At 41.5% G+C, this 26161-nt stretch overlaps 1 protein-coding gene across 4 annotated transcripts in view; it reads left to right on the top strand.

Annotated features, from left to right (window-relative positions):
* Positions 1–26161, top strand: part of KLHL32 (kelch like family member 32) — a 101770-nt gene that overhangs the window by 70871 nt on the left and 4738 nt on the right. For 2 of the 4 annotated variants that reach the window (XM_048494102.1, XM_048494095.1), the window contains 4 exons: positions 13389–14115; positions 19833–19891; positions 21710–21902; positions 22110–22204. In XM_048494102.1, coding sequence (XP_048350059.1) covers positions 13389–14115; positions 19833–19891; positions 21710–21902; positions 22110–22204 — 1074 coding nt within the window. Of the gene's footprint in view, positions 1–8326; positions 8469–13388; positions 14116–19832; positions 19892–21709; positions 21903–22109; positions 22205–26161 lie in introns of those variants that run through there. The other 2 variants (XR_007244297.1, XM_048494108.1) reach the window with 2 other exon arrangements.

Genomic DNA, 26161 nt, shown 5'->3' with positions numbered 1-26161 from the left:
GGCCTTCAAGAAACCTGGTTCAGAACGGTGGACTTCAATCTGGAGTACTGGATTTGATCCCCCACTCCTCCACATGAGCAACAGACCCTTATTTGGTAAACTGGATTTGTTTCTGCTTCTACACATGAAACCTAACGGGTGACTTTGGGCTGGTCACAATTCCGTCAGAGTTCTCTCAGCCCACCTACCTCACAAGGTGTCTGTTCCGGGGAGAGGAAGGGAAAGAAGTTTGTAAGCTGCTTTGAGACTCCTTACAGAAGAGAAAGGCAGGGTATAAATCCAAAGAGTTCATCTCTATAAATGCAGGAAGAACATGATAACTCATAATATTTTGTTGCTCAAACATAGGGAATGGACTCTGTACTTTTCTTGATTGGATTTTAATTTGACATACCATCTTGTAGTTCTTGTGTTTCAAGGTCTGTTGACTTTGCAATTTATTTTTTGTGTGCCAAAGACAGAATAGCCAAACTTTGGTATCCAGGGTATAGGTGACTCCTGTGAAGTTGAAGTATTTTCCCAAATGGTTTATAGAGATGAGTAGAAATAAAATGCAGAGAAGCAGCCCTTGTTGTGACCTGGTATAGAGTGATAGTTGTTCTGGTGTAGAGTAATAGTTGATTTGAGCCACAAAAGTCACTGAGTAATCTTGGGAATATCTCAGCCCTGTCTATAACAAAGAGTTGTTGTTAGAGTAAAAGGGAAGGGGGACAAATGGAACCCTATATGCCATGCTGAACTTTCTAGAAGAAAAGGCAAAATAAACTATAACAATCATTCTTTTGTGTTCAGGTACCTATAATAAAGACAGGAAACCTGAATCACCACAGCATACATGTAAAATGAACTTTTTCCCAAATATAAGGAGATCTCTGATCCTGTGTCACACATGTTTTGGTCCTTACTGATCACAGAGTAACCAGTACTAGCATCAACTCACCTAAGGTAGGAGGTAGCGCAGAGGGACTGTCTTTCTGTCAGGCTTGAGGTTTGTCTTCTATATATCTAATGCCCATATGTGCTCCCTGCCCACAGATACCTAAATCCACAGAGAGGGGGTACACTCCAGCAACACATTTTTGTGCAGGCTATCTCTCTCACAGCTTCCATCCCTAGCCATGCTTATATCTGCTTCCTCCTTTTGCAACTCTAGCTTGTATCTCTAAATGGAAGCTGGCATCTCAGAAAGTACATTTCATTTACACTCTGGCAAGCATCTCAATTCAGGAACTTTTGACCTGAACAGTTGTCAGAAATGCAGAAAGGCAGGATGCAAGACTCCCAACAAATCTCTGGTCAGTGGATATAGGAGACATCAGCACAGGCTCCTTTGATAACCCTCCCCCCCCCCCCAAAAAAAAACCCTCATATTTTTGGCTCATATACAATGACCTAAGTTTACAAGATAAAATGATCAACCTCATTTGTATCTCACTTGCAAAAGCCATTCCAGGAAGAGCAAAAGGGTCATTGGCCCATTTTCTTAGCACTGTCTGTCAGTCAGGTTAATGAAATTTCTCTCCAGTTAAATATCTCATCTCCCCTCCACCTATCTCTCTTGAGGTTTATTACATCAGAACTGACAGCTATGTAGACACAGAACAAAAGATTTCACAATCTACCCCATGTGTGAAAACTTTGCTATGGCAGTCTGGGCCCATAGTTTAATCTGGGTAACACTCTTCACTCCCCTGCCAAATATTTTTCATGTGGCATTTTCTCCTTGGACCTTTCCCTTTCTCCTATCATGTATCTGGTGGAACTGGGAGTGCAGGCTATCACCACAGCTTCCTACTTGCCAGTCCCTTAAACTGCTTTGTACTCCTACTGTCTACTGCATCAGTACTAGAATCTGTGTTTGGTATGGGTCTTCGTTCTGTGAAGATTTTCATCTCGTGTTGCTTTGACACAAGAGGGTCTCCTTTTTACTTCTGCGCAGAAATGTATGCTGTGTACACAGTTGTTAACCTTGTTACAAGAAGCAAATTACTGTATAGCAAACAAGCCAGAGTTGAAGGCCCAAAACTATGGTGGTCCATTTCACGTGGAGTGCTTACCTCAGAACTTTTCTCTGCACAGTGGGCTTGCAGAGGGCTCTCCTAATGTTTCTCTGTTTACATGTGAGAATGCACACCCTCCTTTCTCCAGAGTTTTTCTGCAGAGAGCTTGCCAGGCTTGGTTCTCTTAACTCTGCCATCAAGTGATTCTTAAATGGGCAGATCTCATTACACCTGGAAGTTAAGACTGCTAGTTTAGCCCCTTAATCTGCACTTACATTGATATTACTGTTCTAAAAGTAATCCTCCCCTACCTCTAAATGAAAGAGGCAAAGCAGTTTCCTGAACCAAAGGCTGCTAAAGAAGGGAAGCATCCTACAGCAGGTATTCTCTCCCCTTCTGTTTCCCCCCTCTTCCTTCCCCTCCCCTCCCCTCCCCTCCCCTCCACATAACACTTCCTATAACTGGTGCTGCTGCTGGAGGATAGAGGCTTGTTATTTTGGAGCTCTCTTTATATTGATATGTCCAAATATCAAGAGAATTAGAGGCTGGTGTTGTGTGAATGACCTTTTTCCTGTTACTTCAAGCAGCTGCAAAATGGAAGGGGGGTGAGGGGCAAAGCAGGGAAAGGGAAGGCTGGCCATGGGTGGAGGGAAGATATCAGGGGGAAAGTTGTGCCCACTGGTAAATTTGCCCAATCTGGCAGCCAAGCGAATTAAAAGTCATGCTAAAAGTGCTCTTGCTTGCTACAGAGAGAATGGAAAGTACAAGTGGGGCTTGTGGAAACAGATCCGCTGTGATGGACATTTCCCCCCATCGCACAGCAAGCACATTGTGTGTAATTTGCCACTGTGTAGTTTTATGGGGCAAAAGCATTAGGGCCTTACCAAGCAAAGCCTGAAGCTGTGCTCACTATGCATGGTCCAGCCTTTGTTTTTAAAAAGTAATTTGAAGGGAAGCTTCAGGCTCCCTGTGGAATGAGAACAGCTTGGGGGTGGGAACACATTTGAGCTGACAAATGGCAGAAAAGGGAAACAGTGGAACAGTTCTTCCTTCCCAGGTTGTCTTTTGCTCACTAATTGCAGCTTCTTTAAGTGCTAAAACATATAGTCTTGGGGAACAGTGGAACAATCAATAGATTTTGAGCACACCTGTGGGCTTTCTGCATACTGTTAAGATTTAAACATACCTAATTTTTCTAGATTTTACTTCTTATTTTTCTGTTGCAAGATCTTGCACTCATGGTCTTTGTCATCAGTGGGGCATGGATACCTGTGTATAACATTTGTGCTGATTTATTTTTTAATGTTCCATTTTAATCTGGTAATAACCATCACCCATAACCTTAAAAGTCTTTTCTGTCTGTCATTCGTTTTAAATGTGATATTTCAGAGGCTGTTTTGGGGGGATCATTTTCATATTAACAATGTCTGTTGCTTGCTGTAGTGTATTAATTTTGCCTCACTGTACTATAGTAACACTATACCCATCTAATTTACCCTGGATTAAATTTTGAATTACGTAGAGATTCATGTGGGAACAACTTTTGGTTTTTCAGCTCCAGAATCTACAGAGATGACATAATTAAATAGCCACTGCAAATCAGTTCTTAAACGCTGATAAAATTGTTGTGCAAACTGCTTCTTACAGCACAGGCAGCTTAAGAGGAGCGTTCTTACATCAGTGCTCCGTACCATAAAAGGCACCCTATGATGTCTGGGAAATGTCCTGATGTTGGTGTGGACTATCCAATATGGTTCTGTGCAACAAAGAAGACAAGTTTAAAATATGATGGCAATATTTGCTTATGCTCATCTGACAGGTAGAATAGGTATCAGTTTCCCTTGGAGAGCATCAGAATCGTATGTTGATTTTTTCCCTTGAAAAATCTGATTGGTCAAACACAAGCCTACTTATTGGGTAATAAATCCCATGAAATCAGAGTATATCTGACTAAATATAGCTTGGGCTGGGCTGATAGCAGCCTGTCATCAATATTTAGTATTCCATTGTTCAAAGCACTTTGAATTTGCCACATTAAGAACAAACCTTGAACATTGATGAATAGCATAACTTCTGGTCAATGTCAAAAGTAGAAAGCAAGGCTCATGCACTTCAGGGCACTGTGTATGACTTGGATCCTAGTAAGAGAAAGAAAGATGTTATTTTACTATAGCCTAAGGGGAAGGGAGAACATATTTGTATCAAAATGAAAGTTCTGCCAAATCAGCCTCAATAATAATCTCTCCACCAAGACCTTTAGAAAAAGAGAACCCAAATTGGCTACTGAAACCTCCTGATCAGGAAATGCATGAATGTTCATGCAGCTAACAGCACTACCTTTCGTCTTCTGCCGTATGCTTGCCTTGGTAGCTCATAAAATGCTCCAAGTGTACATCTGCAGTCAGATATCTGATTATTTAGTTATTGAAATGGTCTAGAGAAAGGAAGGGAAGGTTTTATTTATAAAGTTTGTAGCTGGTCCCTTTGTTCAGAGAGCTTAAAACAGCCTTTCTTAACCTCACAACAACCCAGTGAGCTAAGTCAGGCAGAGAGGTAAAGGCTTGGAGAGGGTCTCCCAGTGAAACTGGTTTGCTTAGGAAGTGACTGCAAAAGGAGGGGTTTCTTTTTAACAGGTATGGTGATGGTTGGAAGAGGAGTTTATGTCTACATGTTAGTCATGTGTCTTACCCAATATGAATTCCAGGGCCAAAAAACTGTCTGTCAGCCTTATGAATATTGCACGGGTTATTTGTGGGATGGCAGTGGCTCATGTGGTCATATAGAGTACAAATTGGTATTTGCTTTCAACACCTTTTCAGCTTTTAAAAAGAGATATGTTCAAAGTGTTTCTATACATTCTTAATCTTTGCAATCTCTGTGCGAGATAGCCAGTATTTTTATCCCCCATGTTTTAGATGGAAGCGAGAAGCCATATAGTTAGTTGAGGGGGTAAATTCAAACTGGGGAATTTCTAGCTGACACAATGTCTACTCTGCTAGTTCATCTTTCAGCTATTTCAAGAGGAGCTAGTTCCCCTTATGGGATATCCAATACAATCCCAATCAAGCCTGTACATTAAGATCTTTCTTGGGTACTCCCACTACTTTGAGGGTGTTGTCTGTGTGAAAGACGACCTTCTCAGCAGAGGCACTGACATTCCCAAGGGATAGTTGCTATACTTCTCCCTTTGTTGGCTTACCAACACTAGAGGGTTTTTTTAAGCTTTCAAGGAAAGCCCATGATAACTAATTATTTTTCTGTTTGATTTTTCTGTTTTTGATTTTGTAGTTGGCTTTATTCCTCTGTAACAACTGTCACATTTTAAAAGTGCAGCTGTTTGTTTTTATTTTGATTTTATTTAGTATTGTTTATTTTAATGGATGGTTGTTACCCAACTTGGGAATTTTATAAACTTGAAAGGTGGGACATAAATGCAGAGAAATAAAGAGATGTATAATATGCTGCATAAAGGTAACCTACATTATACAATAAGAAAATGTGAAAAACTAGGCTGAATTATTTGTCCTGCCTCTTGGATTACTTACAATACAGAAGCAGATTTATACCTTTCTAAGGCCATTCAGTGAACCTAAAAAGTATATATCTGTTTAGAATTGCATATTATTGTCATCTGCATACTTCAATACTATTGTGGAATTGTGTTTCATTAGTTGTGCACTCATCCTTGAGAGCCAGTGTGGTGTAGTGGTTAAGAGCAGATGGATTCTAATCTGGAGAACCGGGTTTGATTCCCCACTCTTCCACCTGAGTGGCAGAGGCTTCTCTGGTGAACCAGATGTGTTTCCGTACTCCTACATTCCTGCTGGGTGACCTTGGACTAGTCACAGTTTTTTGGAACTCTCTCAACTCCACCTACCACACAAGGTGTCTGTTGTGGGGAGAGGAAGAGAAAGGAGTTTGTAAGCCACCTTGAGTCTCCTTACAGGAGAGAAAGGTGGGTTATAAATCCAAACTCTTCTTCTGCAGCTGACTTGCACAAATCAAAAAGTAAATTATTATGGGCACAATCACAGGCTTCTTACTAATGAATCTCAGCTCATTTATACTGTTTATCTAATTTTCCAGATGTGCTGCTTGAAGGAGTTGCATGAATTTAAGAAATGTACTTGACAACTGTATCTCATAAAACATTTTGTTCATGGAAATAAATGTTCTCTAATATGCAGGCAACTGGTCAGAATTGGAGGCATTTGGCCTGCCAAACTGTAACTGAGTCATAGGCACCTATTTTGGGTTGTAGTGGAATTGAACAGAAGAATGTAAAAGAGTAGCATTTAATTGAATTGGTGGGCCAGTTGCTTGTGGCAGCTGCTAAGGCCACCGGCTTGCCGTAGTTGCAACTATGTGGGCTATCTGAATGCTGTTAGAGCCTCTCCTTGCTTAGAGTCAGGGTGCCCTGGCAGAGGAAAGCCACCAGTACAATGGGATTTTTCTCAGTGGCCTTAAAGCCAGTCTGCACCTAGTTGTGGGGCTACTAAGCAGGGTTATTTGTTGTTGTTTTTTTAAAAAAATGAATACTGATAACATTTTATTTCCTCTGTCTCATTGCATTCGCTCTTGTCTGTTTTTGTTAAGAATTTCTGTCTTGTCCTTTACTTTTATGTAAGCTGTATTGATGCTAAGCATACAGACATGTGAGATGAAGATGGGGAATAGTTTAACAGCCTCTGATGTGGCATTAAATAGGGACATTATTATTCTTATACTTTTGTTAACTGGGGGAAGTTCTATTCTAGGTGAAAAGTTTCCGATTTTGTTGTCTTCCTTTCTGCCACACTTCTGATGTTTCCTCTCTCACTCATACCCATGGAAATGTGGAAAGACAGAGATATGAGATTTTGTCATCATGGAAATTCTGGTGCCACACCTGAAATGGTGGGTACAGGCAGTGGTGGGATCCAAAAAATTTAATAACAGGTTCCGCTGGTGGTGGGATTCAAACAGTGGCGCCGCCGCACACACGCACCTCCAGTCCCTATTGGGCAGGGAGATTGCTTTAGTAACCCTTTCTCGGCACTCAGAAAAAATTAGTAACCACTTCTAGAGAAGTGGTGAGAACTGGTTGGATCCCACCTCTGGGTACAGGAAGACACAATTAAAAGATGATGAATTGTCCTTGCGCACATCAGAACATCAATATATTTTGCAAAGTTCCTCCTAGAGATCTTACCCAGCAATCCTTTCAGCACTGCAGCAAATGACCTTTTCAAGTTCTTATACAAATTATTACATAGGCATGAAGAAGAACAAAGGTTTTTCTCCCGCAGTGTTTTTCCTTCACAAATAATTTTGCTATGATAAAAAAAAATACTGCTATGGGTGAAGTACAAGAGTGTTTTATTTGGCTATGCTCACCAACTTCTCAGCACATGTTCTTAATGCAACCTGATGTCTCACTGTCCTTTACCCACAACTGTATCCATACTTCCTTACATTTCTTCCATATAGAAAAAGGGTTGGGAAAGGACGGACTTATGCTTCATAGCAGTACTCATGCTTTACATATGTCCCAAGTTCAGCCACCTAGTCTTCTACCAATAGGATTTAAAGGTATGTAACTCAGAGAAGGCCATACCATTTCACTGTGCCAGTTTTTCCTCTAGAAGTTATTAAAGCTGGCGACACTCCAAGGCTTGTGTATCTCTTGTCAAAACTGAATAAAGGGCAAAGAAAGAGAGTTTTCTGTTCACTGGCTATGTCTAAAATGAATGGGAAGTATTATGAAATAATGGAATACCGAGATCTTTTGCATTAGCTTCTCCCATCTCCAAATGCTTCCCCTCCTTCAAGATACAAATTAATCTCTGCTGGTAAGCCTCCTTTTGTTTTGCTGTAGTGACCTGAATACTGATACGCTACGGAGGTGTACGATTGGCCAGATGGTATCTGATGTAGCTCAGGAACACACAGTAAAAAGGTTTTGCTGCTCTGCACTTGAAATACCTGTTCTGTTCAGCAGTACAAAAAATACCTTTTGGTTTAGGGATGTTTTTCAGTGTTATTTGGTTAAGACCCAGGGCTTCAGCATGAATGGGGTGTTTTGGTCTGCTTTAATCAAAATACATCCTAGTTTTACTTGCTAGCTGTAAACAACACTCACGAGTTCATCTTTTGTGTGTGTGCATATGCATAACGCATGTGTATATACAAAAACTCGAGCTGCTGCAGCTCTGTCAAAAGTTGAAGTCCAGAGACATAGAGTGCAATAATGAATTTTTACTTGGATCCAAAAAATCACCTGGTTGCTTGTTTCTTCCAAAGAAGAAAAACTTTATCAATGTGATGCTTTTTTTTGTTTTTTAAAGCTAGGCATAGCAATGGATTGACTGGATAGGAGAAAATATTTAGGGGAGATCTTTGCCTGTTAATGATTGCTGTTGTTGCCTCCCCACCTTCCGCCCCTCACTGTGAAGTATGTTAGCTGTAATAAACTGCCCTGCTAATCAAACAGCGCTGAAAGGTGAGGTCACTGGAAGGCTTGCATGTTTTCAAGAGTGAGTTTTGCTAAATTTATGCTGAATATACGCTTAAAGCTTCCACCGAGAGGGAGGGGAAAAACCCTACCTGTGTTTTATAACTGTGCACTGTCAGAACTCATAATAAGTCAAATATTCTTTCTGAGGTACTCAGAAGGGAGGGGGGAAATCTGTAAATTTAAGAGTAATTTCAGATTGTAAATGAAAAAGAGAGGCACGACTGTTCATTTGCACCAATCATGCCTTCCTTTCATCTGCTCTGATTAGGCCTGGTGCGGTTTCATCAAACTACTCCATCACTGAGCTGTCACTCCAGCCGTCTGTTGATTGAAAACAATCAGGGCTCTGATGGCACAATTATTCTGACCCTTTAACTAGAGGCTGCTGTGATAATGAAAGGTTGATTATGATAGTTTGTGCCTCTTTCAGTTTGCCAAGAAGGTTAATTTGGGCATCAGACGGATGTTTAATGGATGCTTGCTGGCTACACTGAGGTAAATGAGAACGTGCAGCCTTCGATATTGCATGGATATAGTTTGGCTGTCAATCATTGTCATTTTGAGTTTGTGCCTTGCACTCTGGAAATCGCATTTTATTTTTTTTCCTTGGGATTTAATTTATTCTGTGCCCTGAGGAAGTTCTTTCACTCGGTGACCTTCACTGTAGCTTTCTCTGCCTTTTTTGTGTGCTTCCCTTTAGATTGTGCTCAAAGGCACAGCAGATCTAGGAGAACACTTTCCCACTTTAATTTTCTCTTTACCTTTAATTTACATCTTTACTTTTCCCCTGTATCTAACATAGTAATTTAAAAGTTGCGGAATAAAATATAGAAAATTGTTATGCAGCTTGTTTGCTTTAAAGATCAGCGTGTGTCATTCAGCATGTTTGTGGGTAATTTGTATGTGTCTTTCTACAGGTAGATACTCACTTGTATACTTGTAAAACAGAAAAAGGCAACTGTAAAAATGCTAGCTTAGGGAACAGCTAGGAATAGTGTAAATTTGTGTGTGTGTTTATTTATTTATTTACATGCTCAATCTTAAGGGCACTTCCAAGTTTCTATATGCCTCATAGTTGTAAATCTACCAAGTTGCTCTGGTAATTTATTTATGAATTATAAACATTTCTATCCTGGTTTTCTATACTAATCCAGATCCTTAAATAAGTTTGAAAATATAAATGGTAAACTATTACAGAATATTACATTAGAAAACACAAAGGCTATAATATATTACAGAAAAAACAGTAAATACCTACAGAGTTAAAGGAAAAAGAAAGCCATCAATTCCACATACAGTAAGAAATGATTATGAATGCCAGTGAGAATGCAGTCAGCTAGCAGCATAAACAATACTTTCAAACTTGAAGACTTTCTCAAAGAAAGCTGTTTCAATATATGATTTAAGCATTAATATGATTGATATGATTTAAGCGCTAAATGATACAGAATTTACTTAGTAGGATCCTACTAACAGCAACAGACAGTACATACTGTACACAGTAATATTGTCCACTGTCCTTATGCCTTTACCAAAGCATCTTTCTGAAACATTTTGCTACAATAAAGCCCTAATTGTGCAAAAAGCCCTGCTGAATAATTCAGTTTTGCATAACCTGCAGAAAGACTTTATCAGGCAGTCCTTTCTATAAGGTGGGGTCTAGAATACATGTGTACAGGTAGCTGTTACGTTTTCCCATTTGCAGGTTGGCACCCGAGTCCTGCAGATATAAGAGACTGAGACCCTGAGAGTTTTGTATTTGATTGACAATTTTTTGAATTGAGCCTGGTAACTGTATTAACTTGTTTCTCCAACAGCAATGCTGTATTCAGTATAATCCCTTCGCTTTTAATTGAGTCAGCTAGGGACAGCTGAACCCCATCAAAAGTGGGATGCACAATGTTGTTTAAAACTTCAGAATTCCCAACCATCATTATTTCCATCTTGTCTGGGTTCAGTTTCTGTTTGTTCACTTTCAGCCATTTAGTCACGGCAGTCAGACACTGACTCAAGACCTCTACTCCATCACCGAGCGATTGGAACAGGTAGATACACAGCTCAGTGTTATCAGTGCAGTGATAACATCCAATTGCAAACCTGGGGCAGTGAGGGGAAGTGAGTGTGAAGGGAATGACCACAACACCAAACAGATTGGGGAAAATAGGCCACAGTTTTATGAAATACAGGTGCAAGATCATTGGCATAGCATTGGGCAACCCACCTGCCACCCAGTATAATCCTGACCCCTGTGGGTCAGCTGGGGGTGGGGTAACATGGAGTACAAAGCCCTGGGATCCCACATGGGCGCAAGCCGCTGCACGATTCCCTTGCAACTTGGTAAGGAGTGCTAGCCAGTGTCAGGCCTGGCTCTGCTGTGGCCTGGCATCACAGGGCTGGAGCCAAGGTCACACCTGCGCTTGCTGTTATCTGTGGCCTGAGGACCTTGCTACTCTGTCTCTCTGTGGCTTGCTTGTAACTAGTATGTCTGTCGCGGCCTTGGGCTAACTCATAACAATAACGCATTCTCGCTATCTTTTCTCCAGCAGGCAATTGTGGGAATCAATGGGAGGGGGGGAGCATATGAATGGGCAACGTTTGAATGTTTGATGACATAAATTGGCTGCAAAAGTTTGAGCGCCAGCTCTGGCTTCATGTAAGGGTCTGTTACTCCAGTCAATGATTGAGACATGGGAACATTTTGAGAGCTTTATTGAACTGGGTCAAGACTTGAGCTGCAGAAGGCCAGAGCTGGCGCTCAAACATTTGCAGCCAGTTTATATCATCAAACATTCAAATGTCATCCCACTCAGATGCTCTCCCCTCCCGTTGATTCCCACAATTGCCCGCTTGAGAAAAGATAGTGTGAATGCTGTACTGCAACAGACATAGTCCCTTCTGTTGGGGAAGAGAGTAGGGAAGGATATAAAATCGTAGAATTGAATCATAGACTCATAGAGTTGGAATAGATTATACAGGTCATCCAATCCTATCCCCTGCTCAATGCAAAATCAGCCAAAAGCATCCCTGACAGGTGTTTGCCCGACCACTGCTTGAGGACTGCCAGTATTGGGGACATCATCACCTCTCTGGGCAGCTGTTTCCATTGCTGAACTACTTTTACTGTTTTTTCCCCTAATATCCAATTGTCACCCTTCTGCCCATAATTGAAGCCCATTGTTGCAAGACCTATCCCCTCCTGCCAACAGGAACAGCTCCCTGCCCTCCTTTAAGTGACAGCCTTTCAAATACTTTAAGAGAGCAATTATGTCCCCCTTCAACCTCCTATTCTCAAGAGTGAACATTCCCAAGTATCTCAACCTTTTTCTCATAGGTCTCCAGATCACAGATCATCTTTGCTCCATTCCAACTTCATCCTTTTTGAAGTGAGGTCTCCCAGAACTGCATACTGTACTACAAATGTGACCTGACCAAGCAGTGTACAGCAGTACTATGATTTGGATGTTATGCCTCCTTTGATACAACCCAGGATCACATTAGCCTTTATTGCTGCTGCATCACACTTAGTGCTCATGTTTAGCTTACAGTCCACCCATGTCCCTAGATCTTGTTCATATACACTGCTACCCAGAAGTGTATCCCTATCTAACATGCATGTTTCTTGTTTTTCTTACCTAGATGTAGAACTCTGCACTTATCCTTGTTGAATTGTATCTTGTTTACATCTGCTCACTTTTCCAGTCCATTCAAATCTTTTTGGATTCAGTATCTGTCTTTTAGTGTGCTCACTGCTCCACCCAATTTGGTGTCATCTGCAAATGACATCCTCATCCATATCATTTATAAAAATGTTGTAAAGTGCCAGACCCAGAACTGAGCTTCTGCCCCCTGGACACCACCCTCCAATCAGATGAAATGCTATTGACAATCACTCTTTGGGTTCAGTTCTCCAGCTAGTTCCCTATATACATAACTATTCTAGAATCCAGGCCACTGTGCTCGAGCAAACATCCTTCAGGAACGCTGTCAAAAGCTTTACTGAAATCCAAGTGAATAACATCGATGGTGTTCTGTCTGTGAACTTCTTCTGTTTATGGTCAAGTGAATCCCTCCCCCATTTTAAAGAAAATATAGTGGGGAAAATTTGTCACTCATATGGTGTGTCCAATTTTAAGTTTTTGCTGCTACTGTGAACATTTCCCTAACGTTCCACAAAACCAAAAATCTATCACTTCTGTGCTTTCTCTTGCTCTATCCTACTTTGAGGCAAGGATCACAAGCTGCGTTTTATCTATTTGTTTTTTGTGATCAGGGTGCTTTGGACTATGCATATAATAAATTCATCTTTCTATTTGTTGTTCGAACATCTTCTTGATATAACAGAGTGGGGTCCAGGCGTATTTGTAAGCATTGTTCACATTTTATGTATCTGTACTGTTCTGTAGATTGCTTGTGACAGAATACAGTAGATATAATGGATTGCCAGTTACACCAGGACATATGACTTAGACCCCTCCCCCAAGTTCTCCAGTTATAAGACTGCCAGCCCTGTTGGTTTTGCAGTTGCTGTCTTACGATATTACTCTCGCAGCCATTAGCTGATCATGGAGCTTGTATTATGGCCACATGATCTGTCAGTGCAAAAGCAACTGTAGCTATTTGTCTAGAAATAGTTAAATTCTTTTCTTTATCAGGTATCCGTGTAGCCCTTTTCTGGTTCATTCACAAGATGCAACAATGATTTCAAAGTCAGCACTGCCCTGTTGTCATGCTGTCCAGTTGACATAATGTATATAGTAATGCTTTTATATGTTTAGGTGGTGAAATTTTGGAGTGTTGAGCAATGCAAATAAACAGTTTTAAGGATGCAAAGAATATTACTCTGCATTGTGAAAACTGTGCATAATTTCATTTTTATTTGTCTTCTCTTCCAGCTAGCAGTGAGGTGGTTAGAACACAACTGCCGCTATCAGTACATGGATGAACTGCTCCAGTATGTTCGGTTTGGACTTATGGACGTAGACACTTTGCATACTGTAGCCCTTTCTCACCCTCTTATCCAAGCTAGTGAAACAGCAACAGGACTTATCAATGAGGCTTTGGCATACCACCAGAGCATCTACGCACAGCCAATATGGCAGACCAAAAGGACTAAACCTCGCTTTCAGTCGGACACGCTGTACATCATTGGTGGTAAAAAACGGGAGATTTGCAAAGTTAAGGAACTCCGATACTTCAATCCAGTGGACCAAGAGAATGTTCACATAGCAGGGATTGCAAACTGGAGTGAACTGGCTCCAATGCCAACAGGACGAAGCCACCACTGTGTAGCTGTTATGGGAGACTTTCTCTTTGTAGCAGGAGGTGAAGTTGAGCATGCTACTGGTCGCACATGTGCAGTACGAACAGCCTGCAGATATGATCCTCGCAATAATTCCTGGGCTGAAATAGCTCCAATGAAGAATTGCCGGGAACATTTTGTGCTGGGAGCTGTGGATGAGTATCTCTATGCAGTAGGTGGTAGAAATGAACTCCGACAAGTTTTGCCTACTGTTGAGCGCTATTGTCCCAAGAAGAACAAGTGGACTTTTGTTCAGTCCTTTGACAGATCCCTTTCCTGCCATGCAGGATCTGTTGTGGATGGTCTTCTGTGGATATCAGGTAGAAAATATTGCACACACAAATTGAGATATTAACAGAATGTCAAAATATTGTCAGCTATGGGTTTATATATATGGGAAAATATACTTGGATTTTTATCAGAGGCGGACAGCCTATAGGGACATGGGGTTGTGCCTTTCAGTTATGATGAAATGACATGTGCCCCAGTCGCACACCACCAAGCCCTGCCCCTCCTGCATTGAGGTGGGGGCAGGGCTCAGCAGCGGGTGGCTGTGGTGCCCACCTGAGCCACTCACTGCCGAGTCCTGCCCCTTGGCCTCTGTGCAGGCCGGCTTCTGCCCTCCCTAGGCCCTGAAGATGGCAGGAGCCAACCTGCAGAGAGATGGGGGCTGAGCCCCCCCCCAAGCCCTGCCTCCAAGTTCAGGGGAGCGCCCAGAGGTGTTGCCCCAGGGTTCCATTTCCCTTCAGTACGCTTCTGATTTATATATGTAGTTGATAAGTTTAATAATCTTACAGAGTGATTAGTGCAGGAGTTTCTGAGTAGAGAATGGAGGGGAAATAAGAGCTGCCCTGATGTGTTGGCTTCATGGGTTCATAGATCTGCAACACATGGGCATATCCAGTAGTATGAGTGCACATGTGCAGTCCAGGGTGAACATTCTCCCCCCATTGTTGCAGAAGCTGAATTTCTACATGCTGTGATATCCCGGGCATACCAGGATTTGGTTGTCTTTATGCGTGATATCACTGGGATGCCAAGGTCCATTTGAAATCAGTTTTGACTCACTGCAGTGTCTGAATTATTTAAAAATTGAAATTTTAAATCCAGAAAAACAAATTTGAAGTACAGAGTGGAACCAGCATGACTTACTCATCTCTAATGTACTTATCACACTAAGAAAAGTAGAGAATTATTATCATTATGCAAAATTTGTGAGCCAGTGAGATTATTCAGGAGGTAAAAAGGAGGGCTAAAGATGGAAACCTTGGATAAGGTTTAAGAGGATGGCATCAGGGGCGTAGTTTAATAAAATGGTGCCCGGGGCTTATCACAGGAACCTCCCCACCCCCACCCCCCACCCCCACAGCTGTGCCCTGGCTCCAAACTTCCTGCCTGGTGAGGGGTGCAGTTGCATGCTGGCGAACAGGGCTCACCCCACCCCCAATCACCTCGTGGAGGTTGGAAGTGCTGTGAGCCAGCTCGGAGCCAACAGTATAAAGCTAGAGGCTCCAGAGCACCCATGGTCAGTCTGAGTCTGGCTGAGGTAGGCTTGGATTGAGCTATAAGCTGGTTCAAACCTGGTTTTAGCCAGGCTCCAATGGGCCCTTTTTCACCCCTGAGCTCCATGGGGGGACTTCCCAACCTCCACATGGGGGTGGAGGTTGGGGGCAGGTGAACCCCGCTGGCTCTGCTCCTAATCTCCAAGTAGGTAAGGTGAGCTGCGTCCTTTCTGAGTTTGGGATGGGGTGCAGTTGCCCGGGGGGGGGGGGGGCACTGCCCTGCTGTGTGGCCCTAGGAAGTGGAGCCTAGGGCATCAGCTCACCCCATACTTCTAGCTACCCCACTGGATGGCATTGTCAATACTGGGCCCGACTATACATTTGGATGATTTGACAGAGTTAAATTGGCATAATTTTCCTTTGCTTTTAGTTTGTTGGTATCAGTCATTTGAGCTTCCATGACTGAATCTTACTATGAAGGGATTTCCCCTAATGTTGTATATTGGAGAGTAATTACAGGAGTGTGTCAGAAATATAGTTTGTCGCTATACTGTGCATCTGGACTGTACCTTTTGTCTATGTGAGCACCTTTGGCTTTTTTAAAAATGCTAAATTTCACAAGTTCTGAAGTATTTGATACAGGTTGTTCACAAAGATCTTCATATGATTCATGTTAAAATGTGAAGAATTGAAGAACAATGTCATGAAGTAGACCAGAACTTATTTTGTGTATTTGTATGTGTCTGTGGGAATGTCAGTGCTGCTATGCCCTTATACTCCTACCCAACACTTCTCTACTTTGAATCATGTATTCTCAGTTCTGCTGTGCAGTGAAGTTTGTAAATCATACCCTCAACCAAATACTGTAAGCCTGCAAGCCTCTCATTTGCTAAATTTAACAGCAATGTGATATGTACGTAGGTTTAAGATACAGAGTCTTTCCATTCCATTTTATTCTCATAATAACCCTGTAAGGTAGGCCAGACTATGTATTTCATGTAATATAATTTCGATTATATGCAATATCATATAGTGTCCACTAGATTATCACATCCATTTACAACTGCCAGTAAATAGACACTGAAGCTATGTGCAGTGTATGTGTGTGTGGGAGGGGGGAACATTCTTTATTGGACCCACTCTACTCCCAGTTTTAACCTTTCAGATCAATGTGCTGTGAAAAAATTAAATAACAGGGATGAAGCATCTTCTACATGAGGTTGCACCTGTCTTTAGAAAGTATGGATTAGATGATGCCAGATGAAATTAATGCAAAGTGGGTTTAAACGTTACGTATTTATTTATGGAACAGTGTTCAGGGTTGATGTGAGGATCTCTCATGTTACCGAAAGCAGGAATAGTTAAGGCTTTCTCATCAGAATTCGTAAAGAAATGACAACATCTACAGGAGAGGATGCCTTCAGAAGAACCTCTGTAAAATGTTATTTCTAGAGACTAGGAATGAATGCCAGATAAATAATCTACATAAGAACAGAGCACTTTGTTGAATCAATGATCCATTCAACCCAGTATCCTTCCTCTGGCACTATGGAATTCCTTAACATAGAATACTCCATTATTTATGCCAGTATTAGATAATTTAGACGGCAATCAGCAGACTGAACATTTTAGAATCATTTGCTGACACATTTCTATACTCCTGTGTTTTAAAGTCTATATTTACACGTTGCTTGGCTAGAAGAGTGTATTATAGATGTTATTCTCAAATGCATCCTAAAATGTATCTCTAGTGATATTATGATACCCTTCCTCTCTGTATCTTTGGGGAAAGCAGCACAGATAAATCAATTGCCTTTTGAGCGTCCCATTTTATGAAGGAAAACATCGCTTTAAACTTTTCTCTTTTTTATGGGAACATTTTATTTACTTTCATTCCTTGTCTGAAATATTCTTAAAGTAGTATATGGACTTGTTAGATTGGAATTTGGGTAGGATTTTTTTTTTAAAAAATGAAACTTCTACTTCTAGCACTTCAAAGTTAGGATAAACTTGGTTCTGAAAATTGATGCTGATATGAAATGGTATACTTAATGGCAGATGAATCTATAGAAAGCTGTTAAGATGCAGATTATCCCCCTGGGGAGAAGTGAAGGGTGGGGGGAGACAAGAGGAGAGATCAGAACTGCCAATCTATAAAATATGAAATTGTAGGCAGGGAAGGCATGGAATCTTTCTCTGCAAAATGCCGTGATTGCAGGGGGCAGTGTAGCAGCATGTGGCAGCCTAAATCTAAGAGCAGGCAAATCAGCTTGATGACTTTCAAAGCTGGAGGCAAGGGTATCTGATCTAGGGAGGGGGAAAATTAAAACATATAGAGACTGTTATTAATTTCTCATCTATTTTTGTGTAGTCAAATCTGTATGCAAATCCAAAGCATCTCATTTTGGCAGATGAGTCTTAAAAAATGAGGCAAAGGATGCAAAAGGAATGTAGTTATTCTAGAGGTATGTGTGCATGGATGGAAAACAAGACCCACAGAGGAAAAGTAGTTCTATTACCATCACCCTGACAGGTGCTATAGATTTGTAGATTTTCATCCAGACAGTTTATTGGGTCCAATCTACCGGAAAGGTCTCTTGTGCAAATATTTTTATCATTTGTGGGTTCTGTTAGAGGGAATTTTGATAGACTTCAACCCTATCTGATAGGGCAAAAGAACACAATTTACTCAGTGTACGCAATGTACATTTCCTTCACTAGCAGTATTATCTCCTGGGTTGGCTTCTCTGACTCCTGGACCATCTTTTCACTGATTCCTCCTCCCCTATACTTTCTTCTTTCAAGAAGTATGTTGTGCTCAAAGAGAACCTCAAAAAAAAGAAAGAAAAGAAACCCAGATGCAAAATCTCATGCAAGCCATCACACCGAACCTCCATCTACCCTGAATTGAAGTGACCTTACAGAAGAACTGCCATCCCTTCCCCAAAATCTAGACTTGTAAATGTCCTTTTGTTTTCCTTTTGATACAACTACTGAATGCCCGATTATTGCTGAATACTGCAATGAGTATTATAGTGTAAACAGAGCTTGCTTCTTGAGAGCAGTGACTGAGGGAAATCAAGGAAAGCCTGTGACTTCCACTTTGCTATTTCTAACGCATGTGAAGCAATGTTTGGCTAGTTAGGCACTCCCTTTCACAATCACTCCCTCTTCCCTATATCCTAGTCCTTGCTTAATAATAGATCAAGAGATCTCTCTTTTTAGAGACTCCTCACTTCTGCTCCTTCATATCCCCCCCCCCTCCTTGCTTAGTAACAATTTCTGATAAAAGTATAAAGCAGCTGCTGCTCCTTGGGGCCTGTCGTGACTCTGTCCCTCCCTTGCCCAGCAGGATGGCCATTCCTCCCTTTTTTGCTGTTTTGAATGCTGTTGTAGTTCTTGAAGCAATGCTGTGTACTGTAAAAGAGTACCATAGAATCATATCCACTACATATATGTGATTGCTGGGAGAAAAGAAACCCAATAATTCTGTAAACTGCAGACCTGTTAAAAGGGTCCCCGAAGAGGGAAATTATCTTTTCCCTTCAAAACAGCTTAACAAAATTATTTTGTTGAGCAGGGTTTAATGAATGCTGTGAACGTTCTGTGACATCATAAAAACTTAATGGCAGTGGGCAAAGGGAACAACTTAAAACTTTAGTATCTTACATGATACAGTTTGAATCATAGTTTAGGGCAGGGGTAGGGAACCTTTAACACTCAAAGAGCCATTTGGACCCGTTTTCCGTGGGAAAAGAAAACACTTGGAGCCGCAAATAATTTTTGACATTTAAAATAAAGATAACGCTGTATATATTGGTTTTTTTTACCTTTTACTCCGCTCATTCTGAGAAGCGCATGGATGCGTCCGCCCTGCTGCCTGCAGCGCGGGCAAGGATGGGGCCAGTGGCTCGGCCTCGCCAGCTGCTGGGAAAGCGCCCCCCCCCGCTCCAACGGGGAAGGCAAGAGGGGAAGCCCGCGGCGCAGCCCAGCCGGCCGCAGGCAGTTGGTGCGCCCACCCTGCTGCCTGCAGGGTGGGCAAGGATGGGGCCAGCGGCTCGGCTCGTGGAGCCGCAGTGCAAGGGCAGAAGAGCCGCATGCGGCTCTCGAGCCGCAGGTTCCCTACCCCTGGTTTAGGGCAAGGCTTTCTTCTTGCGGACAAATTACCCGCAAATATTTATGGCATAATGAAGCTTGGGTTACTACTTCCTGTGTCTGGTGAACTGATGCTTGCATAATTTGCTCTGAGTGTTTGGGCTCAAGGAATCATGTGTCAGCACAAGAGTTTGAACTCAGACTTTGACATACCTTCAGTTTGGAAAGAATATGGCTCACATTGCCTGATGGTGGTATAAACCTGTTCGCTATATTGTTAATTTTTCGCAAGGTGAAAAAGAAAGCTAGAAAGTATAACTTGAAACTAGTGAGACTACTGTGTGGTTTATATTAACATGCTAATGTTTCCTAAGTGACAAATAACTTGCTTTATCAAGTGTGTTTCAATACTTATGTAACCCTGCAAATATTTATTATAGGAGGAGTAACAAATACAGCACAATATCAGAACAGACTAATGGTGTATGATCCCACACAAGTAAGTTTTTATCCTGCAGATATTTGTATAACATTATTTGATAGGTGCTATTAAACTGTTCTGTAGTTAAATCTCATCTGTCACTTTATGCACCACAGTGCTCCATGTTAGGGAATTGGGATGCAGTCCTTTTTCATGCCAGAGTGCCACAGTAACCACTGCAGGTTTTCCCCTTGCAGTTTACAGGCACACTGAAGAAGCTCTGGATCACAAGTAACTTCTGTAGGATTGAGAAACATTTATACCCCACTTTTCTCCCCTTCCTCAACAACAACCCTGCAAAGTAGCTTAGGCTGAGAGAGTTTATCAAGGGCAGAGTGATGATTCAGACCTGAGGCTCCCAGAGGCTAATCCAGATGTTAGGCTATATAGAAAATTAGCATATTTTGGCTATACTGCTTTCACATGTAAAGAGCAGTTAGAAACACTTGAATGAGAGTGGGACCATACCTTCCCTAAATAGCTGACCACATCTTCCCCCATGCAGATTGATAGTGATTCATAATTACCCTTTTTCAGTAATTGCAGTGTCAGTTTAAAGTCAATAGAACAGAAAGTATGTTCAGTTGTTTTCTGTAACGTGACAAATGGCCTGGTGCAGGGTGATCCAAGGGTTGTTTTCATGATTCTTTTGTAGGAGTTAAATACTTTGCTCTCTTGTTTGAGGTTCAGCATCTGTGTCCTTCAAATTCACTTCTGTATATTGTAACCACTTTTAAGCCAAAGCCCAATTCATAAACGGTTAAAAGTAGTGTGTGTGTGTGAGCATTCTTCAAATGAGGTCTGTTTCGTGTTTGTACACACATGCTTTTTAAAAATTCTGCTGGCATTGTATACGGTGGGCACTGGAAGAACCTCACATCTGCTTGTGTCTTGCACAGAATCTCAATAACTCTATCATTTGGTGCTAGTGCCTGTTTCTGCACTAGGCCTTTGTGGAGTGCTGATAATGCCTACCATCTGCCACAGAGCACACAGCTACCTGCCAACAGGCAGGCTGGGGTGACCTCTGCTTCTCCACTGCTGATTAGTATTCACACCCTGGCTTATTAGGAATGACCCCACCAGGCCCCTCTGTTTCTTTGCCTTTGCAGTGCTTGGCGGCTTACCTGGCAGTCACTGCTGTGGAGGAAGCTAAGATATAATCAGGGGATGCAGGCAGGCTTTGCAAAGCAGATGGTGTCTATACCTCTGTGTCAAGGGACTGGACTGCTAATGCAAATATTAATTCCTTCTAGTCAGATACTACACAGTATAATAGAAAGCTATACATTATGGTGGCTACACAGAGCAGTTGTTTTTTTACTTTTGCCTTTTTATGCTTACCGCTGCTGTCCACTCTTCAAACAGCACACCAGAAGTACCTTGTCTCTGCTTTACTCTGATGCACAATATCATTTACTTACTTTTATAAGGTAATAAAATTATGGACACAAAATTTCAATTCCAGCTATTCAATTATATAGAGAGCAATAATTACTATTTTTAAATGGTGTTTATTGCTATGGATAATCTTACTTGTAAACCATATTGCACTTCAGTTAAAGCAGAAGTATGAGTTGGATCCCAACCCAGATCTACAAATACTTTCAATCAGGGCACTGGGATTTCCTCACTTGTCCCCTCATGCTGCAGTCCCCAAAAACTGAACCTGTAGGAGCAGTATGAAGGACGAGCAGAGGTTTGCCTTGGGAGGGGGGGGGGGGGGATTAATGAAAACCACAGAAAGCAAAAATTTCCTCTGGATCCAATCCCATCTGTGGTATATCCGTAATAAAAATGTGAGATGAATTCTCTTTTCCCTCCTTATGCATGCAGAATAAATGGCTAAGCCGCAGCCCCATGTTGCAGAGGAGAGTGTACCATTCCATGGCTGCTGTTCAAAGAAAGCTGTATGTTTTAGGAGGCAATGACCTGGACTATAACAATGATCGCATTCTTGTACGACACATAGACTCCTACAATATAGATAGCGACCAGTGGACCCGCTGCAGCTTCAGTATGTTAACAGGCAAGTAATGATAATCTTTGCCATCAGTTCAGTTTGTACACTTAAAAGAAGGGTTATATGGCTCTCGTTCCTTTTATAGGCAGCAATGCTGAAGCCTAACCCCTCACAGCCAATTCTATGTGCAGGTTCTTTCAATAAACAAGTTCCAACCTCCAGTGGTAAGGGAGGTTAAACTGAACATAGATGTGACTTATTTTTCTCTTTTAGGCCAAAATGAATCTGGAGTTGCTGTTCACAATGGCAGAATATATTTAGTTGGTGGCTACTCCATTTGGACAAATGAGCCTCTGGCATGTATTCAGGTGAGTGACTTAGGCTACTTTTTGAAATCTCTCTAAATGACTGACAAGGTTATCTTTTACAGGGTAGCTGTTCAAACTGAGACAATAGTTTTAGACAAGGAAGAGAGGTGGATTACATAGAATGTGTCAGTGCAGTCAACAAAAATGGACATTCAGTAAACCATGCGTTAGGGTTGTTGAAGTCTGGAAACCACCAGTGAGAATTGAAGCATAGTATAAGTATCTCCAGCCCTGAAATGCAACCTTCCCTTAAAGGCTTAGTGCAAAAGATTTGGTCCAGAGTGCGACCTCTTTCATGTGTTGGGTCAGTCATGATTTGGAAGAGATTCAGCCAAAGAAGCTATAAAATTCTGAGCTGGTTCTGGCAAGATATTGTTAACATAAATGTTGAAGTCTCCCAGAATGATCGGTCTCAGGTCTCCAGCACATTTGACAGTACGTCTACCCACTGGGGAGCTATGTGGCTGGTAATCAAGAATAATGCCTAATCTAGCCTTAGTTTCTAGTGGAAGGAGAATACAGTCAGTGGCAGTGATAGTTTGCATTATAAGTCTGCAAATGTTAGAGGACCCCCAGAGGATCATAGCCATGGTGATGGCCCATGCAACTGGGCAATATTAGTTGGGACAGACATAGCACATCATTTTCTTCCAACCATATTTCTTTATGTGAGCCTGATTAATTTTTTCTTTTTACAGCATCTCATAGAAGTGTGCAGTTTTGTGTGTGCACTGATGTGGTTTTGTGCAATATTTGGTAGACATGGGGGAAGTAGGGGTCCTTGCATCATTGATTGTCAGGATGTTACAGAGGTTGGAAAGGTGTTGAACATCCTTGCTAAAGACTGGCTATGATGAATCCCACCCTATGTGCCAGCTTCCATTTGCACTGGGATAGTACATTCAATAAACAACCTTTCCAGGTAATGGTAGAGTTAATTCATTTTTTAAAAAAAAATAGAGCATGACTGTAAAGACTCTTAGGTTCAGTAAAGTGTATAATATTTTTGAATAGCTCTTCTGAGACTATTGAGAAAAATCTGCATTAGTTTAAGAAGTGCTTGTCTGTTCTGTAGGGTTCTGCATTGGCATGTAAACATTCAGCACACTGTTGATGCTAAATCAGTAAGTCAAGCAGAGAGCACAGAGAAGCACAGCAGGCTTGTGGCAACTGACTAGGTCTGTTAATGTAGAGGAAGACTTTGGGTAGGAATGCATTAAGACCCATCTCATGCAACTGCAATGCATTCTTAGATGATTACAATGATTCGTTTTCTGTAGGCTCCATGTCAGGTCTTCAGACTTAATTGTCCAAGTTGGAATGGTAACAAATTGTAGAGTTTTCTTTTTAGCATTCGCAGTGGTGTTGAGAGGAAGAACACAGTTATTTTCTGGAGCAGATTTCTTGAGAACTTAGAACATAACGAGTCGCAAAATAAACATGAAGGGGGACAGTGTTCATATGTTTGCATAGATGCAAATTGACCAAAAGACCAATATTTCTACCAAGGTTTTTTTTTTTTTGTTGCACTTTTGCTCTTATCAGTACACGCAGGTAACATTGGTTTCACCAAGGCTGTCACTTGCCCAGCTGGATCACAGCCTTTGGCTCCAGCCCTTTCATTGCTGATGCTCTGCCCTCCAAATTAAATTCAGAAGAAGCACACATTCTCTGCCCTCTTCAAGGCATTCTGTAAACATTAGACACTGTTGCTTGTCATGCATCTGTGGGCAAAATATGAGTTTTTGTGCTGTCAGCGGAAGCTCCTCAGTAGCCATCTTCAGTGGTACATTTTTTTTCACTTTACATTTTTCAGCAGGGTTTTTTTAAAAAATTGCTTCTCTTCTGAGAGACCCTTCACCACTTGGCTCACATAACCCATTTCAGATAATGCAACATAAGGATGAAGTCCTTAGTCACTGCAGAACACTTCTATGTTTCGTAAACTTGCTCTTCCCCACGTAGGTAGATTTTTTTAAAGCAGATTTTTAAAACGGCAGATATGAAGCTGATCGGTTGGAAGTTTGCTTTTAAATGATTAATTTTCATTTTTTTATTCCATCAGTGGCATGAAACCCCTTGTAATGAGAATATTACAGATGTTATGCAAACCAAACATTTCTTTAATGAGGTATAGACTGCATTGTTATTTAATTTTCTCCTCATCGGTCCCATAATGGCTTTAGATAGCAATGACTGAAAGGTGGTCACTGTCTACTTCGTACCAGGCAAAATGCTTCTACATCAGTGTATTTATTTAATTACAATATGTATAAGTCCTTTTGACATCAGATTCAAGGCCACACAGCTGTTTAAAATACAGTTTATGTACGGGATCTCTAATGCATCTTAGGGTTCCAATATCTTGATATTTTTGACATTTTTTTCAGTACCCCACAACCATAGTCAAAGTTAGCATTTCAGTTTGGTTTCAGGAATGAAAGAGAAATAAGATGCAATGTTTCTGAGGTCAGCAGCATTTTTTTGCTAAGCTGTAGTTTCTGAACTAAGTAGACTAAGCATGCATCCTAATTGGGTGCTGTGTGGTTTCCGGGCTGTATGGCCGTGTTCTAGCAGCATTCTCTCCTGACGTTTCGCCTGCATCTGTGGCTGGCATCTTCAGAGGATCTAATGTTGGGAAAGCAAGTGGAGTATATATATCTGTTGGAGTGTCCAGGGTGGGTGAAGAAACATTGTCTGTGAGTAACAAAGAAGGCAACCAGGTCAATAGTTGAGGGCATCTGAATAGAAGTATGAGTAACAATGAAGTCTATAGCATGGGAGTAACAATGGAGATAGCAAGAGATAACAATGCTCCCACCAGAGAATTTAGGAAAATGAAACTTAAAACTCACTAGCTCCCGCCCCTACCCGTGCAAAAGGGTATAAAAGTACTGTTCACCCCAACTCCAGTGCTCAATACTAGCCTGTACCTCTCTTGGTCTGGTTGGGTTGAGACATGATATCGTCCTTTGCCTGGATTCAGATGCTGGTCATTTGATACCTTGCCTTCTACAAGATCTTCTTCAATGACTGAATTTAGAGTAGCTGATTATAGTCCCTAGCTTCCACCCAACTCCTGTGCTATCATCCCACCTATCTTCTCCTCCCTGTTTATATCCTAGGAACTGTGTGTATGTGCCTTGACTTCTTACTGTGAGATTGTTTGCAACCAAAATTTATATAAAAATATTTAAACTGCAATTTGGTCTTTTGTGAATTCTCTGCAGATACGTTTCAAGCCATTTCTGGTATACATAGTCTAAAAAGATCCCTACCCAGCCTGCCTCTGCATTGCCAAGCCGAGTTATTTTCCCCATTTCTACTTTAAAATAGTTGTGTGCTGTTACACTCTTAGCAGCTGGTGGAGATTCTTTAGAAATAAGTTCACAACCTGTGAAAGCTGGGTAACACCATCCAATTGCCGAATCATGAAGACTGTACAACAGTGTAACTAGTCTGCTATCATAGCACTACGTCTCCCTACCCAGTACCTCTTGACTTTTCACTCTCAATTTTTAATGCTGTAACATGTTTCAAGGAACACTAGTCTGCAAGGCTCCATTTACTGTGAACCGCTCAGCAGACCTCCTCTAGCTTCTGTAGAATGTCTAAGTCTATACTTGTAATACAGTGAGGTAACTGAAAACTGAGATGGTTGAATGGCCTCTTGCGCCTTCCACAGTGGCATAAATCCTTAGATGCAGAAAACAAGCAAAAAGGGGTTTCCTTCTATCTGACTGCCAACAGGCTGGAATGGACCCTCAGTTTTAAATATAATTGATGCATGAGACCATATTGTGAGTGGTGGGAGGGGAGACTCTCCCTTCTTTAAGTGGAGTCCTTGCAGTGCTAATCGCCCTAAAGGGGGAAGAAAGGGAAGCTGCTCTGCCTCTCGTAATTGAAAGGAATGTTGAGGTTGAAGAAAATATAAGTGTGACTCACATGCCATTTGCA

The sequence above is a fragment of the Sphaerodactylus townsendi genome, linkage group LG01, assembly GCF_021028975.2.
Source record: "Sphaerodactylus townsendi isolate TG3544 linkage group LG01, MPM_Stown_v2.3, whole genome shotgun sequence".
NCBI lineage: Eukaryota > Metazoa > Chordata > Lepidosauria > Squamata > Sphaerodactylidae > Sphaerodactylus > Sphaerodactylus townsendi.
The sequence above is the reverse complement of the archived record's forward strand: the minus strand, read 5'-3'. Positions and strand labels throughout refer to the sequence as shown.